Source organism: Balaenoptera acutorostrata, chromosome 1 (genome assembly GCF_949987535.1).
Source record: "Balaenoptera acutorostrata chromosome 1, mBalAcu1.1, whole genome shotgun sequence".
NCBI classification, from domain to species: Eukaryota; Metazoa; Chordata; class Mammalia; order Artiodactyla; family Balaenopteridae; genus Balaenoptera; species Balaenoptera acutorostrata.
In genome coordinates, this window is record NC_080064.1 from 32,316,707 (window position 1) to 32,333,654 (window position 16,948).

General features: G+C 44.7%; 1 protein-coding gene across 4 annotated transcripts in view; it reads left to right on the forward strand.

Moving 5' to 3' along the window:
• The window catches only part of MACF1 (microtubule actin crosslinking factor 1), a 329,628-nt gene extending 316,001 nt beyond the window's left edge, over positions 1–13,627 (forward strand). For 3 of the 4 annotated variants that reach the window (XM_057535030.1, XM_057535517.1, XM_057534539.1), the window contains exons 96-101: positions 245–362; positions 1,185–1,253; positions 7,460–7,671; positions 8,195–8,305; positions 10,882–11,011; positions 12,156–13,627. In XM_057535030.1, coding sequence (XP_057391013.1) covers positions 245–362; positions 1,185–1,253; positions 7,460–7,671; positions 8,195–8,305; positions 10,882–11,011; positions 12,156–12,412 — 897 coding nt within the window. In that variant the 3' untranslated portion in view covers positions 12,413–13,627. The remainder of the gene's footprint in view (positions 1–244; positions 363–1,184; positions 1,254–7,459; positions 7,672–8,194; positions 8,306–10,881; positions 11,012–12,155) is intronic. The other variant, XM_057536092.1, reaches the window with a different exon arrangement.
• The last annotated feature ends 3,321 nt before the right edge of the window (positions 13,628–16,948 follow it).

A 16,948-nucleotide genomic window follows, 5' to 3' on the forward strand; every position in this document is an offset into this window, starting at 1 on the left:
CTCCCCTTTGGAGCAAGGTCACAACCATCAACAGTTAACTTCATCCGAACAGAAAGTACATCAAGATAATGACCTTTAGCTTTGCCATATTTTAAGTTTTTTTGTGAAAAATGCAAAATAGTGAGAGTTAAAATTGCCCCCAAACCGTGAAATTGTCGTTCTGTCTGAATACAGTCTGCTTAGGGAAGAAAGTCTAGCCCTGCTCTCGGGCGCCCTCGCTCACCATCTCCCCTTGGCCCTGCAGTTTGGGGACTCCCAGCAGCTGCGGCTGGTCCGCATCCTGCGCAGCACAGTGATGGTCCGCGTTGGGGGAGGATGGATGGCCCTGGATGAATTCCTGGTGAAAAATGACCCCTGCCGAGGTAAGAAGCCGTTCTGAGCTCTCGTGTTACTTGTTAGCTACGCCCTCACCGCTGATCTTTCATGATTCCACAGGGTGTTGGTGGTGGGGTCTGTTTGTTGATTCTGTTGTTAAGCTGCCCAGGTGTCATCCCACTAGCACAGATTGGGACTCGGGGTGCAGGGCAGACCAGGGAGAGAGAGCAGGAGGGTTTGATGCTGTCAAGCGAGGTTTCTAGGGACACACTAACGAGAATTGGGAATTTATTGGTGTCATCAAATGTTTCTGTGTGAGGGGTTAAATTAACACCAGCCTAGAAAGAAGCCCTATAAAGCCCTGCTGGTTCCCTGTTAGTGCTGCAGATGACTTTGCCTGTAATTCCTGCGTCTGAAACTCAGAGAGGGTATTGGGCCCCTCCTAGGCAGGGGAGGACTGGGAGCTCCCTTAACCAGGAGAGGAATAGAGAACACCTAGCAGTGAGCCTAGGCACTGCACTGTAAGGCATATGGTCACTTAAGTAAGTCCATGGGGTCTCAGTCTGCTTCAACCTAAAAAGGCCCAAAGGCCAAAATGGTCTACTCTTTTAGCCCAAAGGCCAAAGATAACAGTCAACTCAATGTGAGTAATGGCATCTGCAGCTAGAGGCGTGTGAGGGCCGCAGCAAGCGGGGGATGATCAGATTCCAGTTGCTACATCCCGTTCAGCTGCTCCTTTCCTTTCTCCTGTTAGCCAAGCTGCATGTGGGGACACAGGAGGCTCCCCCACTGTCTGCCAGTTTGTCTTTCTTGACCAGTTTCTGCGTTTCCTGCTCTGTTTCTTTGTGTTTATATATTTTTTATTCTAGTTCACCATCCTGGGAGTAAAATAAAGCGCTCTGATTCCAGCTCTTCGATTTCCAGTCAGTCTCCCATAGGTTGGCTTTTAAGCTTTGTCCCTCTTACCCACATCCCAGCCCGTTGAGAATGGCTTTGCTTTTTAAACTGTAGCATCTCTTGGCTCTGTGGTATCTGCTGCCTTTATGAATGCTTTGAAATAGCCAAACCATAGCTTTTCTAACTATTATAAGTTGACAAAACATAAAATATGCCTGTTGAGACAGTACCCATGGAATTCGTTCTGAGTTTCTGTTTATTTAACAAATACTTATAGCTTTATGTACCACACACAGTTTTATTATAAGACCTTACAAACAATAACACATTTACACCTCTAGGAGGTGTAGCTACTATTACTATCTCCATTTTATAGAATAGGAAATTGAAGCATAGGAAAGTTAAATAACTTGCCCGAGGAGAGGCAGCTAATGGCAGAGACAGGATTCACATCCAGCACAGTCTGGCTCCTGACCTCCATGCTGTCTCTCAGATGCTAACATACCCAACACCACCCTTTTTCGCATGTGTTTTACTGGTTCCAACTGCATAATTAAATTAGTAAGGCTTACTTATAAACCGAGCAGAAATGTTTACAGTACTGTTATGTCACTTCTTTGGAAGTGATTTATAGTCAGAATCTGAAGCATTTGAAGCTAAAGGTTCTCACATGAATTCAGACACGCTCATGAATTAGTTCCTCTGAACTCATTCTGCATTTACTCCAATAAACCAGAGTAATAATAGAGTAATAATTTTCATTAGGATTTCCTTTTTATAAAGTAGTCTTAAAAACACCTATTCTGATAAAAACTAGAGCGGGTTTAAATTAGTTTTAGAACTTAATTATATTGCAAACCAATTTCTTTGATATAAAAGTGCCCTCTGGGTCTTCCCTGGTGGGGCAGTGGTTGAGAGTCTGCCTGCCAATGCGGGGGACACGGGTTCGAGCCCTGGTCTGGGAAGATCCCACATGCCGCGGAGCAACTGGGCCCGTGAGCCACAATTACTGAGCCTGCGCGTCTGGAGCCTGTGCTCCTCAACAAAAGAGGCCGCAATAGTGAGAGGCCCGCGCACCGCGATGAAGAGTGGCCCCCGCTTGCCACACCTAGAGAAAGCCCTCGCACAGAAACGAAGACCCAACACAGCCATAAATAAATAAATAAACTCAAAGTTTAAAAAACAAAAACAATGCCCTCTGATTGTTTTAAATGAGGAGATATATATATATATATATATATATATATATATATATATATATATATATAACCTTAACTCAGTAAAACAACATTATTCCTTTCTAAGTCTATTAATAAGGTTTTATTTTTCATGCTGTGTGTGATTGAACTAAACAAACAAAAGAGATACTGCATGTGACATTTCTGGAATCTTTGACTGCCTGTTTGCTGCCTGCTGTACTTGCTCTCTTTACAATAACATTGTGCTGCTGGCCAAGGAGAACACTGCTTGCTTTTTCCTCATCTTGTTAGCTAGAAATTGCAACCCCAAGGAGATTTGGGAGGGCCATCTAGGAGCTATTTTCTGTGGAACATAGTAGCCTTTTTCAGCATCCCTTGGAGCAAACAAGGTAAGGCTTTCCCCTGTGCCTTTCCAGGAATGCCCTCATCCCAATTCCATTGACTACAGGGTCAAGAACTCCCAGCATCTTAGATATCATAACCCTACCAGTGATGGACAGGATGAGCTACATCTAAGCAAATAAAAAATTGTGCTACGAGGGGAACACTTAAAGGCCCAGGTGGATGTAATACATGACTTAGAAAGGCATGAACATCACAAAGAGAAAAGTTCCTTGAAGCTACCTAGGGTTCTGTGAGGATTACTGTGGCTTATAGAAGCACCACTTGGGGTGGATTTTTTTTATTCATTTGGGTTGCATTTCCTTGGCTCTCTGCACCATAGAGAATGTTACTCTGAGGACTGTACCAAATGTATGACGGGATTATAATACCAGTGTTGCACAATTGTGTTATCTGCCTTTACACAGTCGTTTAAGAAGATGAAAGTTGTCTCAGACTGCACGTTGCTTTATTTAGCCAAATGTAAAAGGTAAAAGTATTCAACTAGGTAGGTTCCTGGTACTGCCAGAATTGGAGATTTCACTTTCTGAATTGAGCCATGGCAAAGGAAATCATGATGTTTGGATGGAGGTAAAACAACGTCCCTGCCTAATGAATAGGTGTACATTTACCCTAGGGTTCCGTGAATGTTTCTGAGCATTAGACAAATTAATTCCCCAAATTTTACTGAAAATTTAGAAAAACTTTATGAAGATTTAAAAGACACAATTTGGCTTAGAACTGATTTTTTTTATTATTATGGTAAAATACACATAACATAAAAACTTACCGTCCTAACCATTTTTAAGTGTACAAGGTCAGTAGCATTACACACATTCACACTGTTGTGTTACCATCACAATCACCCATCCACAAAACTCTTCATCTTGTTATACTGAAACTCTACCCATTAAACAATAGAACTGAATTTTAACTAATAAGCCTGTTCCAGCCAACATCGGTGGCCAGCAGTAGTCTCTTAGAAAATGGTGGTCTCTCTGGTGGTTGAAAAACTGAACTTGAAATGGCTGTCCTTGGGGTCTGGCCCCCAAGATGTGATCTTCAAAAAACCAAAAAAATCATGGTCAAATGCGTTTGGAAGACACTGAGTTAAAACTAAACAGGTTTCTTTGCTGCAGGACTTCTCGGGGCTTATAAAATGCTGATTGATTGCATTAGGGAGAGATACGTAGAATCCAGTGTTTACTAAACTCCTCTTCTTAGGAAACCCCTCAAAAACCTCAGTTTGGGAAATTCTGCTGTAAGCAATGAAAGACCATGGAAAGATTTGGAGCTGTTTAGAGAGATCAGGTTTTTATTTAGAAATTCAGTGTGGGGAATGAGGAGTGAGGGAGGGATGGGGTTAAGATGAGAAACAAGGAGACTATTTGGAAGCCTGTTACAGTGGTCCAGGGTGGAGAAGATACTCCATGAACCACGTAATTTTAAGGGGTACAGGGAAGGCTCAGGGGGATTCAAGAGGCATTAGAAGGTGGAATCAATAGTAGACTGAACTGCCATCAGGAGGGAGGGACCTACGTCAACAACCAGGTTTCAGGCTTCAGTCGTGTCTAATCAGTTGGATGTAAGGTTCTGGCATCCAGGAGAGGTCTATGCTGGGGATGTATCTGAGAGTTAGGCAGGACCGTATGATGGCGCTGAAGTCTCAGATGCATAAACTCATCACCAGATCAAAAGTCTAAGAGGGAGAACAGGACTGTGGATGGAACCAGGGGAACATCGGCGTTTAAGAAGTGGGTGGGATGGAGTAGTCAGGAGAAGGGGGAGAGGCAGGAGAGCGGGGGTCCTGGAAGCCGAGGGCGGAGAGTGTTTCAAGAACAAAATAGTAACTCCCCCGAGTGCAAATGACAACAGCAGAGAGGTGTTTTTACCTGTCAGATTATCAGGTTTTTACCTGATACATACACATGTGTACACACACTCTCTCTCTCTCAATACACAGAGCATTGGCTGGAGTGAAGTAAATTGAATATATTCATACATTATTTTTGAGAGTGTACATTGGTGTAAAATTTTGTAGTTCAGTTGACAAGTATCAAAAACCTTAAGTGTGCATCCTTTCTCCCCAGCAGATCCACTTGTAGAAATTTATCCTAAGGAAGTCATCATGGGTGGGCACAAAGACTTTTTACAAGTAGTTTGTCACAGCGTTGTGTACAGTGTTTTAAAAATTGTGAACAAAATACAAGGTTGGTGAAATAAATTATGTCGGTACGATGAAACAATACTTTGCAGCTAGCTGAAGTTATGCAAGACACTTCAGGCATGGAGGAATGTTTCTGATATTTTTGTATCTTTTATATATATATACACACACAGTTGTGCAAAGGAATAAAGACACCAACATTTTAGTAGTCCTGTCCCCTAAGATTAAGCAATTTTTATTCTTTGTACTTTTCTGTAGATCTCAACCTTTCTACAATCTAAAAGCATTCCCCTGAGGCAGAAGTTGTCAGTACCCTTTGCCAGTGATTACAGTAGTGTGGTGGGGAAGGAAGGCAGAGTGGGCTGAGCTAGCGTAGATGAATGCAAGGAGCTGGGCCGGGCAGAAGGCAGCTCAGGTGCAAGCCCTTGGTTCTGGTCCCAGTTCTGCCACAGCGTTCCTTGACCTCAGCCTCTGAATGCTTCAGTTCCTTTGTGACATGGGGATGCTGACTGGTTGCTGATAACAGTCAAGTGCAGTGTTACACGTGATCACACTCTGTAAACTGTACAGTGCATGGGGAACATGTTATTATCGTTACACTTAAAATGTCATTGCCCTCATCTGCAATGCCATTTCAAAGTCTTCCTCTTGTGTCACTGTGTTGTTTTCTGGGAGGGTGGGCTCAGTGAACCGTTAAATCTCTACTAGGTTTAAACCACACATCTTAAGTTCTTTATGGCTTAGGGCCATAAACATTTCTTTTGGGGTCCAAGTCCTTAGCTGAGTAATGATTTCCATTTGTCAGTGTTATCTCAGTGCTTGCTGTGTGTCCACCCTTGTGCTTGGCCCTTTAGCAAACATAAGATAAATAAGTGTTTAGCGATGTGGAATCTTACTGAAGTACCCAGGTTAGCGCTGAAGGAAATTCTCTTTGAGAACTGGACACTGAGGAAAGTGCTGGAGTTTGGAAAATGGATGAGTAGGGAACAGAGGGCCAAGGAATGAACCTTGAAGGGCATGTTCTGTTGGGGCCTAAGAAGGGAGGAGACAGCTTAGCATTCCAGGGACCAAAAGTCCTAGACCGTCCAGACGAGAAGGACTCTTGGACATCAGTGAGCCTGACTGATCACCTCTAGTGAGCCTGAGGAAACAGAGGCCCAGAGCAGGAGGGATCCCACTTGGGGGCAGAGCCTGGGCTGTGACTCAGGGGTTTTGATCATGCAGGTTAGTCCTTTTAACCTGATACTTTGATATGTTATGTCAACTGAGTATATTGAAAAGAATTTGGATTTGATTTAGGAATTTAGAACCTCTCTGCTTGGACACTCATGCAACCTGATTTAAAATCCGATTCTACCAAGATTCCTCAAATTTCTTGAGGACATGTGGAGTTGGGCAGGAGAGAGGGTAGGCACAATTACCTGAAATCTTCTAAACTTGTAGTTTCTGGCCAAAGTAAAAAATCTAATATAGGAAAGAAAGACAAATACTTTGTTTCTAATGGTTCCCTTTTCCCAGGCTTTACCAGCAGTTCTGTTTGTTTAGATCTATCTAGTACATCCTAAAAAGTGAGCAGCTTGGGGATGAATGAGCAGACAGAAGGTGATTGCAGAATAGCAACTTTCAGTGAGGAATAATCTAAGAACACATTCCAGAGGAATTATTTCTTCTAAATTCATAGCATCTTTCACATTTAATGTTTGTGTTGGCTGTACTTGGTATCTTCTGACCGAATCCAGATTTTGGGTTCTGGTCTGATGGCTCCAGGAAGCCGCAGGACAGCACTGTTGGCCTTCAGTGGTGTTTCCACACTCTCCAGCTGGCTGTCCCTCTCCCACTGCAGGTGTGCCTTCAGCTTCTCATATCGCTTTCAGCTTTTGACTTAACGGTTTCTCACTGGCAGGTTTTGTGCATGGTCTTGATCTCTCTCTCTCCTCCCACATGTTTACTTCTTAATGATTTAGTCCGGATCTTTTTACTGTCCTGAGTTCCTGGACCCCTTTCTTTAATATTATTATCGACTGAATTCAAATAGAAGAGTCTAGGTGACGTCAATTTCAATGATCTGTTTTTCTCTACTATTTCATTACCGTGTATCATGCAACAGTTGAGCAAAAAGTACACATGTACTATGAGAGAGAAAAGAGGGGTTTTGATTTAACCTCAGAGGTTTGTGAACTGCTTCATCTGCTTTCTCTTGACCCCAGGGGACAGTGGCAAGGCAAGATCGTGACCACAGCATGGGATGGTGCTTTCTACACAAAGACTTCTTTATTACAGCAAACCAAGGGGCTTATTAGTTAGTGTGTCTGCTGTGGGTAAGAATCATGACAAGGCTGATAAATCATGAATTTATCCCTATTCTAAAAGAATCCAGAGATGGTACTAAACCTATAAATTATATAACTGCTATCATGGGGTCAAGCATCTGTATGACCATCAAAGATATATTTTTTCAAGGTTAACTGTTATTGTATGTGTGTGTTTATTCCCTTTTTAGCACGAGGTAGAACCAACATCGAACTTAGAGAGAAATTCATCCTGCCTGAGGGGGCATCCCAGGGAATGACCCCTTTCCGATCACGGGGCCGAAGGTCCAAACCGTCTTCCCGGGCAGCCTCCCCTACCCGCTCCAGCTCAAGTGCTAGTCAGAGTAACCACAGCTGTACGTCCATGCCGTCTTCTCCAGCCACCCCAGCCAGTGGCACCAAGGTACGTACAACCTGCAGCGTGACCTCCTTCCCCGCTCCCAGCTTTGCAGATGTCCATTGTTCAGTGTAGCCTCTGAAAGACCCCAGTGAGGAGAGGCACTTGAAGACATGCAGACCAGGCTGGCCAGGCCCTAGTGGTACACGGATCCGGACCTTTAACATGACTGAAGAGGACATTATTAAATAGGAACTCGGGTTGTTAAGTCCAAAGCGCTTCTTTTCCACATATTCCCATTTTGAGTTTGAGCCCATCCAGTTACTAATCTTGAAAATCCAGGCACTATCTGTGCTGCTGGAGCTAACAGAGAAGTTTGTTGTTACGACGGGTGATGGATGAAGAATGCTGTTGCCTTTCTGCCTGGTCCCTTTCATCCTGTTGGACGGATGCGCATTTTATTTTGTCTTCTATTTCTTTAAAATTTAGTGTCTTCTGTTTATTTTTTTTTTTTTATGTTCCCAATTTGCTCCCTTTCTGTTCCACTTTCAATTATTCCCGTCCTTCCCTTTGGATTTCCGTTTCACAGACTCCACTTCAGTTCTCTCGCTGTTACGACAAACCCTGGTTGGTAAACAGTAGAGCTGGCACCCCTGTCAGGGACAGCCTCTATCCTGACCTCCAGCTGTCCAGCCCCGAGGTAGAGTATGGCTTTGCTGACTAAGGACACAGTCAAGACCGGGCCCTCGCTCATGCTGAGGACTTGACCAGCTCTTCTTCCTGACACGAGTCCGTGCTCTTTTCCATCTCTGTGGTGCTTGCTCTCACAGCTGATTCATCTCGTCCAGTGTTTTTCAGGGGTTTCTAACTCGGATTCACCAAAATTGGAGATAAATAAGAGATGCCTAAGACTGGATTGTTTAACAACTTCCTAACAGTCTTTAGAATGATTATTTGTTCAGGGTGAGAAACAGTGGTCATCTGTGGTGATCTGTTTATTGATATTGTTTATAATCAGGCCTCTTGGAGCCTCCAAACGTCATATCTGACACAGACGAGTTATGAACACTTGAAATTCAACGACGGTGCATGTTCAACAGTGTTCTATCTTTGCTTAGGACAGAAGAGTGGCTGGTGCCCCCGCCCCCCGCCCGAGCCACATCCCCGGGGTGGTGGTATTGCCACAGTGGTCCGGCTGTGGGTGCTGCCCTCTCCTTCAGCCAAACACAGTATCAGTGAACACTGCTCTGAGGCTCAGGTTTTAGCTTCTGAATTCCTTGGCCTAGGCACTTGGGTTTCTATGGCCTTGATTTGAATACACATGCCAGCAATTAAGCATGTTCAAGTACAGTCATTAAAATGCCCAAGTACTGTTGGAAGAGCAGTGTTTCAGAAATAAAATGTGGACTAGAGGCTTGTGTGATAGCGCTACAATTTGCATTCTAGCTCCTGCTGGGAAACATTGGGTTCTTGTGCCGCAAAAGGTAGCGTTGCCTTTAGTCACGCAAAGCTTCAGCCAATAGAAGCAGGAGGTACAAGAAGCCAATGCCCACGAATGGACTTGCTGCTTTGGGATTCATCCCACTCCAAGCTAAAACTCCAATTCAGAAATACATCTGGCTTAGAACATGATCTGGGGACCCACTGACACTAAAACCCGACTCAACCTGCTCACCCTGCTTTTCTTCTTTAATGGCTCCAGTTTCACGAAAGTCTCAAAAGTTCTAAAATTTTTAGTGTTTTAATTATGAAGTGCCAATTCTCATAGGATTCTGATAGATGAGCATTTTTGTTTTGTCTTAAGGTTTTACCTTTGGTTTCATTTCATTTCGAGGTTTCATCTTTCCTTACCTGCTGGTGTTCTGCGGGCTGTGTCCTGACGCGGACGCCCAGCCCGGCATCTCTGGCGCCACGTCTTCCCAGCAGCAGTAGCTTCTGAAACTGGTGCTCTTCCTCCTGTGTGGGCCAGGAGGGTTTGTGCTGGAATGTTAATCCCTCTCTGTCGCTTTTGCTCTTTCTTTATAAAGATATAAGAAACACCATGCAATGGGTTGCTTTACTCTTCTCTTTGTATAAACATCTTAAAAGTCCTGGAAAACAATTTACATGATTGATTTCAAAGAAAAATTGGAATAGCATGCCGTGGCATGAGTGATACTTAAAACAGATTTAAAATACTCTTTCTCCAAATTAAATCTTTAAAAAAAAATACACTCCAATGGGAAATGGAGCTCCTATCAGCAGCAGTAATGATTATGTACATCTTTCCAGCTCTTCTCCAGTTTAGGAAGTGCTTCCACACATGACTTATTCACTCAACAAGTTTTTATTGAGCCCCTCGTCTGTGCCAGACGTGGTATTAGGTGCCAAGGGTGTGACAGGGAACAAAACAAAGTCCCTGCTTTTATGGAGTTTCTGCTTTAATGCAAGAGATTCAGGCAACAAACAGGGAACTTTCCTGGGCTGTTACAGGAGGAACAGCCAGGAGGCCGGTTGCTGCGGTGGACTGAACGAGAGGGAGTGTGGTAGGGATGGGGGCTGAAAGGCAGGACCCTTCCCTGGTTTCCAGAGGGAGAAGTGAAGGTACACATGCCAATTTAGATAAGCCAAGAGCCCAGATCCAAGCTCAGTTCTTCTGGCCCCTTGTTCAGAGCCTTGTGCCTGACATCACAGCCCCACTCTTGCGTGCTTCTCCTAATCATTTATTTGATCAAGTCAAGTAATTTAATCTGCATTCTGCCAGTGAGGAAATAGATCTTTACTTGACTGAAGTTACTGCATCTATCTAGTAGGGATTGGAGTAATATTTGGATCTCCATGTTAAATATTTGGGGTTAGAACTCATATGTCACATTTCTAACCCCAAAACTTTGATACTTGGGAGTATTTGGATTTTTTTCCTTTACTCATTTACCATGTTTCTGTTTGTTATAACTACTATAATCTTACCATTTGAGGATTTTTTTTTTTTTTAGTAGAAATTTGTCCGTAAGATAAAAGGTATTGGAAGACATTTTAAAACTTTTAATTGGGACATGAAATCTTTATTTTGGGAATCCTCAAAATACATGACCTTTAGAATAAAATTCACTAAAATATTAAAAAAAAAAATACATGACCTAGGACATTTTCAAAATAAATCTTTGTTTTCCTGGACTTTTAATTGGCTTTTCAATTGATTAGACATAAGGAGGGCTTAAGTAGACCTTTTAAAGTGGAATTTCTACCAAAGATTACACCAAGTAAATATGACCTTTTTATTTTTTATTTTTTAAGATTATTCCATCAACAGGTAGCAAGTTGAAACGACCAACACCAACTTTTCATTCGAGTCGAACATCGCTTGCTGGCGATACTAGCAATAGTTCTTCCCCAGCCTCCACAGGTGCCAAAACTAATCGGGCAGGTAAGTACCTGCCCCAGCACTTCTGCAGCAAGATGAGGGTGAGGGGAGTGGCCAGGCTAGGAATTTGGAAACAGCAGCCTCTCAGCAATGCTTCACTGCTCCCCAAGGAGCAAATAATGAGAGTAGCACTGAGGTGAGATGCCGAAAGACAGCCCTGCAGATTGCCTGCCAACCTTGACTTCTTCTCCTATCGGTACAAGTAGCTCGAACCTTGCCTTCTGAGAGCAGATGCTCTCACAGCCAAAGCCAGACCACCTGTTCTTGATCAGAAATGATAGTATTTGAGAGAAAGTAGAGGAAAAAAGGGCCTCCTGAAGCGGGGCCTTCCTCAGAAGCCCGTCCAGTATTGGACCTGGCAGTTTGCTAGTAATTTTTCCGACACCCCATATTTATTATCGCTGCTGGGGAGCTGAGAAAGTCAGGGAAAGATTACATCTGCTCGCCTGTTGATGTTCCTTTTGCGAGCCTAGGGATTTGGCTTCCATTTCCTGCTCTCTGTTTGCCATCCCTTCGCCCCCATTCTCAGTCTGCCCATGCAACTAGCAGGCTCTCTCCTCTGTGCCGAGGCCATGGGACAGCCCTGCTCGACTCCACCGTGGGGGCGTGTGAGATAACAGTGCTGCTGATAGAAGCTGGTTTCTAATCCTCAGGACGCTTCTCAAGTAGAAGCACAAAGCCAGAAAGGGTTTCAGCAACTTCTGTGTAGGTGAGAGGACCGGGGTTCAGAAAGGCTGTGGTTTGCCCAAGGTCACACAGCATATCAGGTGGTATTAGGATGAGAACCCCGGCCTCTTGTGACCACCTAGAGGGGTGGGTTAGGGAGGGTGGGAGGGAGACGCAAGAGGGAGGGGATATGGGGATATATGTATGCATATGGCTGATTCACTTTATTGTACAACAGAAACTAGCACAGCATTGTGAAGCAACTATACTCCAATAAAGATGTTTAAAAAAATTAATAAGTAATAGGAGATGCTGTACAGCAGAAATTAACACAACATTGTAAATCAGCTATACTCTAATAAAAAATTTTTTAAAATAAAAAAAAAGAACCCCGGCCTCTGGTAACTTGTTCCCCCACCCAGCCCCACCCCCACTCCAATGCTGTCTCTATTAAGTCTGTGGCTTTATTCTTAAATTCCAGACCCTAAAAAGTCAGCCAGTCGCCCTGGGAGTCGAGCTGGGAGTCGGGCCGGGAGTCGAGCCAGCAGCCGGCGAGGAAGCGATGCCTCTGACTTTGACCTTTTAGAGACGCAGTCTGCTTGTTCAGACACTTCAGAGAGCAGTGCCGCAGGGGGCCAGGGCAGCTCGAGGAGAGGGCTAAGTAAGCCTTCCAAAATCCCCACCATGTCTAAGAAGACCACCACTGCCTCCCCCAGGACTCCAGGTCCCAAGCGGTAACACTGCACAAGCACCCCCAAGCCTCTATCCACTTTGAATCCTGCTCCACACATTGGGTGTATATTTATTCTGAATGGGAGAAGTTATATTGTTAAAAGTGTAAAAGAATAATTGTGTTATGAAGCTGCCTTATTTTTTTTCTTTTTGTAAGTTACTATTTTCATGTGAATATTTATGTAGATAAAATTTGCCTCCTGGTAACCCTGTAATGGATGGGGCCCAGAAATGAAATATTTGAGAAAAATAAGCGAAAAGATCAAGATGCAAATGTGTATTAAAATTTTTAAAAGCCTCTAAAGTAGGGTTTCTGTGCGGTGCAGGGTTGTAAACCTGCTTTATCTTTTAGGATTATTCCTAAATGCATCTTCTTTATAAACTTGACTTGCTGTCTCAGCAAGATAAATTATATTAAAAAAAAATAAGAATCCTGCAGTGTTTAAGGAACTCTTTTTTGTAAATCACGGACACCTCAATTAGCAAGAACTGAGGGGAGGGCACTTCTGACTGCTTTTTCCATTGTTTTTAATGTCGTGTAATTTTAGCTGAAGAGAGGGAACCGCATCTAGGTAATGTTTGCACATGGTACAGCAAAAGGAGTTCATTGCAATACTGTCTTTGAATACTGTTACAGTACTAGGTGTTTAAAGGACAAATAGCTGCTAGAATTCAGGGGTAAATGTAACTGTTCAGAAAATGTGAGAACATTGGGGTTTTTAAGAGTCCTGGTTTATAACTTCCTATCCAACCCGGCCACCAATAACTCCTGTGCTCACCGGGACCCAGGCCGTCGGCAAGGGGAGACTTCTTGGTGGCATCATGAATTACAGATTTGTTTATCTGCATTTTTTGCTATTTATTTAAAATGGTCGATCAACTTCCCACAAACTGAGGAATGAATTCCACAAGCCTATTCTGAAAATGTGGACATAAAACAAACACTCGCTCGTCCTTTAAAGGAGTTCACCAGCACACTTGTTAAGAAGTCCCGTTTGCTTCCGTCTTTTTTTTTGTGCGTAATAAAGTCAGCTGACCAAGTGATCATGAAGAGGGGCTGTCTGGGGCTCCTGGTTTTTAGCTGCTGTTCCTCTTCAGCTCCGACCACGTTGCTGTGTGATTATCTCAATTGATTTTAATTGAGGCAGAAACTGAAGCTCTACCAATGAACTGTTTAAAAACAAGACACACTTTTGTATTAAAATTGCTTGCAGTAACAAATATTTTGTATTTCCTGCTTTACTTCTGAACCATTACCTTATGTATAACATATTACTCTTTTAGGTACTTCAGTGCATTATTCAAATCCAAATATCTTGATGGATAAATTATGGAGCTCATTAATAGATTTTTTTCTTATATATTTTATCCTCATTAATTTTATTTAACAAGGGCACAAAGAATCAGACTGTTGTTAATGTAAATCTGTAGGGCTATCTGGCCCACTTACGTGATTAAACAAATAACCAGTATGTAAGAAGATTTTTGTTTTAGAAATCACAGATCCTGGGTTTTGAGAAAATGGGGCCAGTTTCCCACAGTATGCTGATATTTCTGGTTAAATGGTAGAATAGAATTTCAGAGGTAGAAACAAAATTGGTCCTCAAATCTTACCTCCTTTGTTTTATAGAAGGAGAAACGAATGGGAAAGTGGGTGAGAAAGTGATCTGCCTGAGATCACACAATGAATAAATGGCAGAAGAGGACCTCGAATCTAGTCCTGGGCTCCCTGTCCAAGTCAGGCAGTTCTCTTCCCTCCTGTCCCTGGTTGGCTTTATAATATTTAGAACAGCCAAATATTAACTAATTCTGATGACAGGAATTAGACTAAGAAATAACTAGAGAACTTGAGAGGGAAGAGGGGTTGTTGAACATCAGCCGCCTGTGTCCTTGATCATTAGGCCATACTCCCCTTGTGATAGGGGAATTTGGTAAGATGGACATATGTTTGCCAAAGCTGTTTGAAGCCAAATATCCAGATTAAAAGGAATGTGCAGCCTGATGGATTCTGGAGGAAGTGCTTACTGTATTCTCCATGGAATTGAATAACTTCAGGCTGCCAGAACTTTGTAGGATGGTGTTTTCACCCAAATCTGCTTCCCCCTCTAGGCCTCCTGGCTGCAGAAGCATGCTGAAAGGAGCTTGACCTCCATCTTCTCAAAGTCTGGACCATGGTCACTTGTTTTTCTTACCAACTAATTCAGGTTTTCCCTCAGTCTTTGCAACAAAGCTCAGCTAGTGGTGCAATCTGCAGGAAGTGTATTTCCATTCAGTGAACACCTGTGTGCAAGACCATGTGGGAAATATAGAGATGGCAGGAAAGGGGTTAAAACTGCAGTTCTGTGATACAAGTGCTAAATAAGTAATGCAAACTTGGTGTCTGCTAGGATAGAGGAGGGCAGGTTCTGGGGCTTTGAGTAACAATAGCTAACATGTATTGAGTGCTTCCCGTGTGCCAGTCACTGTGCTAAGTGCTCTGTGTACATTCTCATGTAATTCCCATCACAGTCCTACAATCGTGAGCCTTACTGGCAGATGAGAGACAGCCTGAGAGAGGTTCAGTAACTTGCCCAAGGTCACGGAGTTGCCAGATGGCTGGGGAAGCCCTTGTTTGACACAGCTTTCTCCAAGAAACCTTCCCCATGTCAGTTCCCATCCAGTTCAGGAGTTCCAGGATTCCACTCACAGATCGCCCGTCCCCACTTCCTCTGCCCATCCGGGCACTTTGCCGGCCCCTCTGTCGGAGCACAGCCTCTGTTTTGCCTTCAAAAAGACTGCATGTTCACCTGTCACCCCTGGGGTGACCCCTGGGAGCCACTAGAGGGCAGGGAGCTGGTCAGCTTCACCTCTGGCTCAGGGCACAGCACAGAGCAGCACCGCTGGTTTATGGGAATGTGAGGCCATTGTTTAAAGAGCACAGCCATCTCCACTCATCCTAAATTGAGATAAATGACTTCTATGAGTCAGACCAGCACTGGGCTGCTTGCAGTCTTGCTGGGAGGCCAGCATTTTACAATACACAACTGGAGAATTACAGGCTAGATCGGAGACCTCCAATGATGTATGGACTCAGGGGAATGCAGAAGGAGATTCAGAGACCCTGACCAACTCTGACAAGGGAACACCCCCTTAACTCTGCCCCCTCCTCAGCATGCAGTCACCAAGCCCTGTGGATTTGCCCTCCTAACAGCCTTCTCCTCTGCCCTCCATTCCTCTAATGATTCTCCATTAGAGGATCATTGTCATCATCCCCTGACCCCTCCCATTACTGTACCTGCCCCAGCTGTGGGCCCTGACTCCAGTCTCCCTCCCTCCAATCCATAGTCCCCTCTGCATCCAGGCTCTCGTCTTGTCTTGGGCACTTTCAATGGCTTATCTCCATTATCCTTATGATAAAGTTCAGCATTCTTATCTTGCCTAAACACGTGGTGTGGAAATCTATCTGTTGGGTAAGACAGACTAGGCATGTTGCTAAGGCAACAGCAGATGATTATTTAAGGATTTATTTGATATTTAAAATTTTTTTGAAGTGATCATGGAAAAATGTGAATTTTATTGGACATAATTTTAAAGTTTAATCTTGAATTTACATTAGGGCACCATTATGGTCAGGGGCCCAGAGCCCTCTTCTAGCCTTCCAAGGCCCTTTGTGATCTGTCCCTTGTCAGTGCCTCCAGCCCCACCCTCAGCTGGCCATTTGCCCCCCCAGGCTCTCCAGCCTCCACTGCACAGCTCACCTGCACGTGCCCACCTGCTGCAGCCCAGCTCCAGTGTTGTGTGACCTGAGGGAAGTCCCTTAACCCTTGTGTGCCTCGGTCTCCTCGTCTGTTAAATGAGGTGGGGGAGGGGCGGTTAGTTAGGCTATGACAACGTGTGAGCGTGAAAGAAATGGTACAGAACATGGCTGGCACATGGACAGTGCTGATTGTCACCTGCCACTGTTACGCTCCTTGGAGTCTCGGCCTTCGCACAAGCTATTTCCTCTGCCTGGTACATTCCCCTCCCACTGACCTTTCCTTCATCCCAGCCAATTCCTTCCTGCCTTCAGAGCTCAGTCTAAGGGTCTCTTCCTCTCAGCGCAGCGCCTCAACCATAAACGAATAAATGCGGTGAGAAGGCGCCTAGGGAAGAGCAGGGCGTGCAGAAGGGGGCTAGTCAGTGGAGGGGTTTCCGTGAGGAGCCTTCTCTCGCAAGCCGCTGAGGGCCGTGACAATTCAGATGCGCAGAGGCTCAGGAAGGGCACCAGAGCTCCTTGACCGGCGGGAGGCGGAAAGCGGGTACGCGTATCTCGCGCGCGGCTGGACCGGCACCGGGGTCCGAAGGGCGCCCAGCCAGACCTAGTGGTGTCAGTGCGGCTGCTGGAGCTGCCGGGGCGGCCCGCCGGAGGCGCCAGCCGGGAGCGCGCGGGAGCCAGGCGGGTGGGCGCGCCAGGAGCAGTGACGGAGCCGGCGTCAGGTGTCCGGGAAAGAGCTCCCAGAGGCGCACGCAAGGGGACTGCGGGGAAGGCGCCAAGAGGCCGGCGAGGAGCTGCGGTGGCCGGGA